General features: G+C 35.3%; 1 protein-coding gene across 1 annotated transcript in view; it reads right to left on the reverse strand.

Annotated features, from left to right (window-relative positions):
* Window positions 1-3,508: 3,508 nt before the first annotated feature.
* The window catches only part of DPYD (dihydropyrimidine dehydrogenase), a 1,462,963-nt gene continuing 1,456,096 nt past the window's right edge, over window positions 3,509-10,375 (reverse strand). The window contains exons 22-23 of the mRNA XM_006882430.1: window positions 7,320-7,460; window positions 3,509-4,281 (exon numbers count right to left, since the gene is read on the reverse strand). Of these exons, the coding sequence (XP_006882492.1) occupies window positions 4,111-4,281; window positions 7,320-7,460 (312 nt within the window). The 3' untranslated portion in view covers window positions 3,509-4,110. The remainder of the gene's footprint in view (window positions 4,282-7,319; window positions 7,461-10,375) is intronic.

Consider the following 10,375-nt stretch of genomic DNA (forward strand, 5'->3'; position numbering starts at 1 on the left):
GTGTCAGAGACAATGAGATCAGCAAGGGATAGGGCAGGGTTTAGGGCTGTTGTACATAGGGTCGCTCTGAGTCACAAGTGACTCAACAGCACCTAACAACAACAATACACACACACACACAGAGTTGTTGTTATGTGCCTTGAGTCACCTGTGTCTATATGTATGTATGTACATATGTATATATGTGTACACACACACACACACACACACACTCTCACTGTTTTCAAGTCAGAATTAACTCATAGCTGGTACTCTATAGCTGATACTTCATTGGATTTCTGAGACTGTAAATCACACAGACAGAAACTTCTCTTTCTCCTGTGGATCTGGAGTTAGGGTGGACCCTTTGGGTTAGAAGCACAACTCTCTATGGATTAGGCCACAAGAGTTTATGTATAATGAGAGAGCTCTGGTGGACTAGCTAGAAGGAGTTCCACTGCCAACACAAAGGCATGAGGTCTGAATCCACCAGCTGCTCTGTAGGAAAAAGATGGACAGTCTCCTCCAGTGCAAGTCACTGTCCCTGATAACCCACTGAGGTTGAGCTCTGAGTTGGTTCTTACTTGATGGCATACACAACAACATCAACAACATATAAATATGTCATCTAATGTATTCTCCTAGGCCTAAGAAAATTTCACTGTTCAACTTCAGTCCAAACTGGGGTTCTAAGACCCTATTCGTGTCTGGAGGTGAGGAGCATGAAAATGGACTGGCTTATTATGTCATCTCTTGCTTGTCAAAAGCCTTGATTTTAATTTTTCCCTTATTCTGAGTCTTTCATGGAAAACAGAGTTATGTTTTCTGTAACTATCGTGGATTAGAAGCGCTTCTTATTATAGCAAAGCAGAAAATGATCACAAGAAGAATAAGGGTCAAGAACAATCTGTGTAAAATTATTGATTACCATGGTTTAAATCAAAGACCTGACCTCTCTTCAGTTTTTCAAAGTAATTAAGAGCAAACCATGGTTTCTACTCTTTCTCATATCCATAAACAAGGATCAGAAGAGGTTTGCAAGGATTATAAACTTCCTTTCTCTTTAATCTCTCTTACAGGAATTTCTGTCTGGTTACCAGTGTCATGAAGAATACTACCTACGAACAGATATAGATAAGTGACACTTTTCCGGAATATTCCAAAAAGGCTGAAGAACTCCCTCAATTCATATATAATGCTCTCTCATTAGGTAGGGATAGTACATTAATATGGATCTATATAATTCTAGCAAATTTCTTTCTATTTTTTGATTGTTTATTGTGTTTTGTTGTTTTTTTCAGTTGTTTTTTAAATTTTTTAGTATACTTTGCTTAGCAGCTACCAACTCCCCAAATACCCCTTCTGTGCTTTGATGCTATGACAAGAGGAAAGAACAATCAAATTTAATGAGCATTAATATCATGCATCTATCTAAGGAGTGAAATCTCTGGTTGGCACAAAGATAAACATACCTTAGGGGACTACTGCAAGAAATGTCTTGGCATTGATCTCTAAAACAAAAACAAAACCCCTCCACAAACTAGAAAGAAACACATTGCCATTGGGTCAGGGCCAGGTCACAAACGACCCTTCAGTGAGTTTCCAAGGTCTTCAATGACTCAGGTGGAAACTGCCAATCTTTCTTCTGTGGAGATTCACTGAATCCAAATTGCAATATTCGAGGTATCACTCTTGGGTTATCAGCTCCCTACAAATTCCACCACCTTCTAAGTCCTATAGAGCAGAGTTCTACCCTGATATACATGAAGTCATTATGAATCAGAACCTACTTAATGGACCAAGTAGTCTGTTGGTTTTTAGGCCTTAATATTAAGGAAAAATAGATGCCTCTTATAATAAAGATGACATGTTCCAGGTAGACACACTACTCTTTCCCATTTGTTTTCTGCCAATGGATCATTGAGCCTAGTTGTACAGATACTACTTGTGCCCAGGAAAGGGTCCATTTAAGTAGTCAAATTTATTTAAGAAATCTGGTTAAGAGGGACAAGAAGTGAAACTTTTAAATAATTGTACTGTTATCACTCTTACTATATTAGATACAGCATTATTATTTGAGATATTAGCATATCTACATATGAGTAGAATTTACTGTAGAACCAAAATCAGTTCAACATAAAAATGTAAATGGCAGATATCCAAAGGCTTCCATATAAATTAAGTCAACCTGGGTGGCTTAAAACACCAAAATTGTATCCTTGAACACTTTGGGAAACTAAAAATCTGAGATAACAATTTTGATCTGATCAAAATCAGCTCTGAAAGAATGTGGTCTCTATCTTTCTCATAGCTTCTAATGGTTACCAGCAATCCTTAGAGGCCTTGACTTGTAGATCCATCACTTCAATTTTTGCCTCTGCTGTCAATTAGAACTCTCTCTCTCTTTCTCTCTCTCTCTCTGTACATTTTCTTCTTAAAAGACATCATTCATTGGATTAGTCTCTATCCTAATCCACTGTGACCTCATTTTAACATGATTACATCTACAAAGACACTATTTCCAAAGAAAGTCAGATTTACAGATTCCGGAGTACATACAAATTTTGGAGAAAGCATTCAACTCAGTAGAACATGAAAGTATATTTACAAAGGAGGAAACAAAAGACTTTGTTATTTAAAATGCTTTATTTTATTTTGCATTATTATAGCATATAGACCGTGATAAAGGTGCATTTCTAAAAGTTCATAATCAAATATTTGTCTGGATTTTACATTTATAATAAAAATATACCGTAGCATATTACTTACAGATTTAATACTTAAGGATTTATATAAAAATATACCACCAAGAAGAGAGAAATTAACTTACATGGTGCTATATACTGATTAGGAAAAATAGAGAAATGCAAAAATACTATTTGGCATTTATAGAACAATCTATATTTCTCTTTTTATTCTCTCAAGTTTGAAATTAAACATACACAGTAAAATAAAGAAATAGTCAAATTGGTTTTGTACATTTCAGTTACATTACCAATACTATATTTTTCATTCTTGAATAATTGAGCACACAACCCACTGTATAATTTAGGTTTTGTTCAAACATTAATTGCTGTAATCATGAAGGTTACTATTAAAAGCACACAGAGCAGATCTGTACACAGCAGAAGGGTGGCTTTAACTAGAGCTCTACCCTAACATCTTATTTTGTTAGGAACATAGTTTAAATATTTAAAAAAGAATGTCATGGATTCGTCGGTGAGGAGTTTGGACATCTGTCTCAGGCATCAGTGGTGAATAACACAGTGATATGAATGGCTAGTAAATATGCTTGTTTTCAATATCAAGTACAAAAGAGGTGGAGGGAAGAGAGAGAGAGAAAGGGAGGAGAACAGGGAGAGAGAGAGAGGAGAGAGGAGAGGGGATAGGGGTGAGCAGAGAAAGAGGAGAGGAGAGGAGGGGAGAGAAGGGGAGGGGAGGGGAGGGGAGGGGAGGGGAGAGGAGAGGAGAGAGAGAGAGAGAAGAGGAAAGAGAGAGAGAGAGAGAGAGAGCGAGAGAGAGAGAGAGAAAGCTATTTGGAGCTTAGGATCTATCCTAATAAAGTTTTACAAAGCCTTTTGTAAGATCTTATTTTTCTGCCATAATAAAGAGCTGCTTAGTTTTGCTCATTGTGTTCTATGGAGCTTTCTTTCCTTGTGGTCCCTACGTCCTTTCTTAGAAATGGTGTTACAGTTAAAGTGTAATATTTAATTATAAAATGCTTCCTGGGAAACATTTTCTTGTATATTAAAGTGTACTTTGTTCCAAAATACTTCATTTACCCTACAATTAGAAAGAAAAGGCAGAATGCAGCATAGGGCAATTTGGGAACTATCTCATTAATTGCCACAGAATAGTTACTATATTTCATAATGGACAACTGATCATGAGCATCCAATTAACTGCCACATGATTATTTAACAACTATCTTCAAAAAAGACTTCTCGCATTTTATGACCATTGATTGAATGATCACAGGTATTATATATCCATTGATTTCAAAGGAATATTTAGGTTTATTTAGAAATTTATATATTATGTAATTAAAAAGAAGCAGAAATGGATCACAATTATAAAAGATCAGCGTATGTAAGTGGCATCTAAGTTCACAGCAACTGTTTCACAAATCACCTAAGACAGTGGATTCACAGCTAAGGGTAAGCCTCTCTTTGGTTCATAAGGTGTTGTCCTGGAAACCATTTTGATGCAGTCGATAATAGGGCAGACGCTGAGACACAGGGTACAGCCTGTACAAGTGTCGGTAACGGTGGGCAGGTGGGTTTCTGGATCAAATTGTATAGCCTGCAAACAGAAATAAAGGGCATTGATGTCACTACTCACAAAGGTCAAGAATGCCCCCATTTAAGTATCAACATTTTCTCTGCAGCAGTAGAGCTGCACTTCGAGGCAACTACACCCCTCACTGCCGTGCAACTATAGCAACAGTTGAGCTGCCAGAGTAGAGGTTAAAAAAAGAGAGAGAAAAAAATCCTTTTAAATTAGAAACACGGTGTTTAAAATCCCTTAGAGGTCTTTTTCATCTTTGTGTGAGGAAAATATTTCATAACATTGTATTCTTTAGTTTTCTTTGTTCCAAGCAGAGCTCAGGTCTTTGCTGTCTTATCAGGATGGGCTGCTTTCTACCTGAGGACCTTGGAGGTGTTTGCTCTCACACATCCTCCTCCTCCTCTTCACACTCCTCCTTCTCCACGGTGGAAATGTGTCACCCTTAGATGGGGCAAGGAATGCACTTGTCTGGATTTCACAAATGCATGTCATTTTTAGAAGAAAACAGTAGAGGTGGAAAAAAAATCGTATACAAGCGAGCTTTTACCCGTGAGGAGAGACAGGTCCATTTCCTGCATCTCCTGTAGCCCTGCAGTGGGATAGGACTGCGTAAGCCCAGATTCCGGACCTCACTGACATCAGGGAAGGCCTCTGGCACTAAATTAGCTGCTCGAAATGGTTTGCTCAAAATGGAAATGATCCTTTTCGATAATTGTGGCATTTAAACACGAAGCAAATGATAATAAACAAAAGTACCGAATAAATTTAGCATTAAATCAATTTCTTTCTTAAGAAATAATTCTTTTGGATAAATTGTTAAAAAGAAAAATATTGCAAGAATGGAGATAATAAGACAAGTGTGATCTTTAAGGAAACAACCATATTATACTTGAATAAGAACTGCAGCTGTAACAAACATTTAAAAAATGTTTCCCAGAGGTAGCTGCCATGTTTTGTAAAATAACCTCTCAGATTGATGTTTGGAGGGGTAAAAAAATTTTATTTTCTTCCTTTATACCTCTTCTAATAGAAAACCAATGAAAATACAGAATAAAGTAGAAATGATACTTACATCTTAGAAAAAATTAAATTTGCAACTTGGTATTCATTTGGAGTATTTTACTTTTATTTTGATAGAAGGGTTAAAAAGGACCTTCCAATATGTAATGAATTTTTAAAAATATTCATTCTATTTATTATAATATAAAAATATTTTATATTAATTGTATTTATGCATCATGGAAGCATTTTTGCTTAAGTTATACAAAGGCTAAATTTCCAAAATGGAACCCATAATTTCTAAGATTGGAGATATTAGAACTTTGATGATACCATTATTTTAATTATGGGGCTTGTTGAATTATCATTAATTGATTAATTAGAGAAAAGATAAAACTGAAATGAATGTAACATGATTGTCATTTTCAGAATAACTGTTAGAGAAACTATTTAGCAAGGGATAAATTATGAAGTGGATAGAAATTGGGTTCCAGATTAACTCATGGGGAGATTTTTAAAAAAAATACTACTTTAACTATCTCTACTGAGTCATCACAGATTACATAGACTGTCACTATAAGCATCCTTAGAGATTGAATAAGGTAAGTGAACTTTAATGCTTTATATGAAGCACTTTATTTATTCAGAAAATTCCATTAATCATTACTTAAAAGGATCATATCTGACCTTACCATACTTCTTCATAGGCTGATAAGTTTAACTAATGAAAATAATATTTATCTAGAGTTTTTTGTAATTTTAATGTGAGCTTCTATTTTGTTTTCTTGAAACTCCATATTAGGAACAACAATCTCTTACTTTCACAAACCAGAAATTTAAGGAAAATGGACATTCAGAGGAATCCTCTATAATAATAATGTTTTCATGCACATCTAAAATTCAATCAATGTAAGGTTGTAATCACATTAAAACAATAAAAACCTTATGTTAAAAATTTTAAAAAATGAGATAACTTAAGAAGCAAATGAAATATCAATTTAAAGGTTTCATACAGAGGTATTTACAGAATGTGTTTTCATGAGGTTAGGCCTCCCTGAAGAGAATGAGTGAGTCTCCACTTCACCTTCAAGGGCCTGTACAGACTCGCAGCAGTTAAAAGGTGGGGAGAAACTGCCAGCTCATTTCATAGACATGAATATACCTTTTTAGCTTTTCCAGCCACAAAAATATTCCTTGAATCTTTGGTAGAAAAATGCCTTCCCCCAGTCCCTTGCCCCTGTAGAAGAAGGCCAATATTAAATAGAAGAGGTTCTTCTCTTTTTGTATAAATGATCAAGTCTTTCAAGGTAAAAGTAATGCATTATCATTCTCCCCCCCCCCTTCACCTCTGTATTGAGCATGATAGTACTAATGTTCATGGAATGAGTCCTGGTGACAAAATAGATCAAGCTGCAAACTTAAAGGTTATCAATTTGAACCTATCTGTTGTTCCACAGAAGAAAGGTGAGGCAGTTTGCTTCTTCAAAGCTTTACTGTCTCAGAAAACTTAAGGGGCAGCTCAGCTTTTTTAGTTGCTATCAATAGAAGAAACTGATTGGATAGCAGTTGTGATGGTGCAGTATTTGTAAGAAAGGAGTCCTGGTAGCCTAATGACTAACAAAATAGTGGCCAAACCCAGTCAACAGTTTTCTATAGGACAGATCTTGGGATATATTTCTGTAAAATATATAAACAAGAAATCCTAAGACCTTAACTCTGTCACACAGCATTGCTATGTGTTAAAAATCAACTAACAACTTTAAACAACAATGTTCACATTATCTGTTTTGTCTTTTATGCTGGATTTCTGTATGTAACTTCATGGATGACAAAATAATATTTAGAACAATGTTGCACAGTGAAGAGTGGTATATTTATGGTTTTTTTCCAAGCAAACAAAATACTATGCTGTGAGTGTGAAAAGATAAACCATTGCCAAAGAGAAGTTTTTGACACACTCAATTAAAGTCACCTGTAAAAGAAGATTCGTTCTTCTAGATACGCGAAAACCGTGCTTCATGGAGTCTTTGTATTAATTGCAGCAGTGTTCTTACCTGATAGCCAGAATCATTGCAGGTCATATAGCATTTACCACAGTTGATACACATTTCTTCATCTATCATAGCCACAACCTGCTCTGCAGTGCTAAGTTCACCAAATGTCCCAAGGTGCTTTAATGCCTTTCCAATTACATCCTAAAAAGAGACAGCAAATTACTTAAAAGTTTTCATTTTAAGACATTTCCATGTAATAATTAATGCCAAATTGTCCCTGTTTTTATATACTGTTGTTAATTTAGGAGGCTTTGGATACTGTAGTTCTCATAGGTATGCTTTTCATGAACTATAGCTAAATATTTTTTTCTCTTCTGAATAGTGAGCATTATACAACATCGCTTGGAAAGAAAAATTTAATTAATTTCAATCAATACATTTTATAATGGATGATTTGAAAACAAGTTCTTGTGGTACAAGGGAAAGAAATTACACTTTTTTTTCAACTGATTTGGGGTTTTTTTCTTCTGTCTTCGACCGTGGAGGATCTTAAAGTAATGAAAAATGACAAAGGGTAATATATTCATTTTTGATAATTTAGATTGCTAGGAATGAGGAAGTAAAAGGGCAGCTGCCATGTATTTATAATTCTGCATTTAGATTGTAGATTCCACTTAGCAATATGCACTGGTATCATACCCATACCCACCAATGAAGTGTTAAAGAGTGTATTTCACTATTAAAACATTCCAATTTATGCTAATTAATTAGGTTGATCTAATAGTAAAATTAGATGCTGTTTTAATTTTTAGGAAGTAGAATTTTCTTTATTCACCACTGAACATTTTTCATGCAGTTACACATCGCTTTGTTCTTCATATTAATTTGAAATGTGCTTAATATGTGATGCACAGATGATGTTTCATCAACAATAAGAAACACTTTGTTTCATAAAACAAAACAGAAGAATGTAACAATGTTTGTCAAATTAATATGCTGTCAAGATGTTCTCCTTTTGTTTGTAAGGGGGTTTTTTGGGGTTTTTTTTTTAAATCTTTTGTTTGATAGAAAGGTCCATGTTCAAAGAGGTCTGACTTACCTGATGCCATCTTTCCACATTCTCTGTGAGATTTTATTTTCTGCTCTTTTGTTAACAGTGACTAATCTTTCCTTTTTTTTCTGTTCCAGCCATAATTAACAATACACTCAGACTAAGGTGCTCTTGATACAGGCCATGGTCTTTGCAATCACTTGCTATGCATTAGAGAGCTGGACAGTGACTAGGGAGGATAGGAGAATTACGCCTTTGAGCTGTGGTGCTGGAGAAGAGTATTGAGGGTTCATCCTGGAAAGGGTTAAACAGGACTGCTCCTCGGAGGCAAGGATTCTGAAGCTCCGTCTAACATACTTATGGTCAAGTCTTTTTATGACATGTTCAACTTCTTTTTTTTTGTGATGAGTTTGTTCGAGTTCTATATATGTCCTTGCTAATCAGGGCAGGGTATGAGTTTCAAGTAATTTGCCCATTTCCTCTAGGTTTTTTAATTTATTTGAATATACATTTTCATACTTTTCTGATATTATTGATTTAATTTCATATGGTTGTTCTGTCAACTCTATCATTTCTTAATCATGTTATCTGTGTCTTCTCTATTTTTTTCTTTTGTTAAGTTTTGTTATGTTTCCAATGGTTTGTCAATTTTATTGGCCCCTTTGTAAAACCAGCTCCTGGTATTATTGATGGTTTCAATTGTTTTTTCAATTGTTATTTCTTGGATTTCAGATCTTGTCCTTATAAATTGTTTTCTTCTAGAGAATATAGGATTAGACTGGGTGCTTTTTAATCTATTTAATGAAGGTGTTGAGTTAGATTTCTGATTTTTTTCTTTAATCTTTTTTTACATGTGTGTTTATTGCTATGAACTGCTCTGTGAGGATGCCTTAGCTGCATTCCACACATTTTAGCATGTTGTATTTTTATTTTTGTTTGTTTCAAGGAACTCTTTTTCTTTCATTCATTTATTTTGAGGCCCAATCCTGTTCTAGCAGAGAGTTATTCAGGTTCCCCAAGTGTGGGTTTTGTAAGCTTTACCCTCCTATATCAATTTCTAGTTTTATGGCATTGAAGTCTCAGAAGATATTTTATATTGTTTCAATTATTTTTAATTTGTTGAGGTTTACTTTGTGTCCTAATATGTGATCAATTCTGGATAATGTACATTGTGCACTTGAGAGGAGAATTGAATTTCAGTAGGATATAGTACCTTGAAAATGTTGAAAAGGTATGGAGACAGGACACATCTCTGGCGTACACCCTTCCCAATTTTTAACCATGCAGTGTTTTCCCGCTCTGATCTAATGACTGCCTCTTGGTCCAAGTATAGGTTTCTCATTAGCACAATCAAGTATTCTGGTATTCCCATTCTTCTCAGATTCAGCCACAGTTTGTTATGATCCACACAGTCAAACGCCTTTGCATAGTCGATGAAACACAGATAGACATTCCTCTGGTATTCCCTGCTTTCAGCTAAGATCCATCTAACATGAGCTACAATATCCCTAGTACCATGACCACTTCAAAACACAGCCTGGACTTCTGGCAGTTCTCTGCTGATGTGCTGTTCCAGTCATTTTTGAATAATCTTCAGTAAAATCTTGCTTGCACGTGAAATCAATGAGATTGTTCTATAGTTTCCACACTCTGTTAAGTCACCCTTCTTTGGGATGGGAACAAATATAGATCTCTTCCAGTCAGTTGGCCAAGTGGTTGTTCTCCAGATTTCTTGGCATGATCAGATGAGCACATCCAGGGCAGCATCTGTTAGCTTAAATATGCCGACTGGTATACCATTTTTCCTGGAGCCTTATTTTTTGCCTTTTCCTTCAAAGCAGTCTGAACTTCTTAATTCATCACCATAGGCTCTTGCTCATATGTTGTTTCATAAAATTCTTCTGTATCTGCCAATTCCTTTCGATACAGTGACACAGTATATTCTTCCCATTTTCTTTTAATACTTCCTGGATCATTTCATATTCTTCCTAAAGCATCCTCGATTATAGCAACTCAAGGTTTGAATTTATTCTTCAGTTCCTTGAGCTTAAGAAATGCTGAGTGC

The sequence above is a fragment of the Elephantulus edwardii genome, unplaced genomic scaffold (genome assembly GCF_000299155.1).
Source record: "Elephantulus edwardii isolate Elephantulus edwardi_28Jun2011 unplaced genomic scaffold, EleEdw1.0 scaffold00020, whole genome shotgun sequence".
NCBI classification, from domain to species: domain Eukaryota; kingdom Metazoa; phylum Chordata; class Mammalia; order Macroscelidea; family Macroscelididae; genus Elephantulus; species Elephantulus edwardii.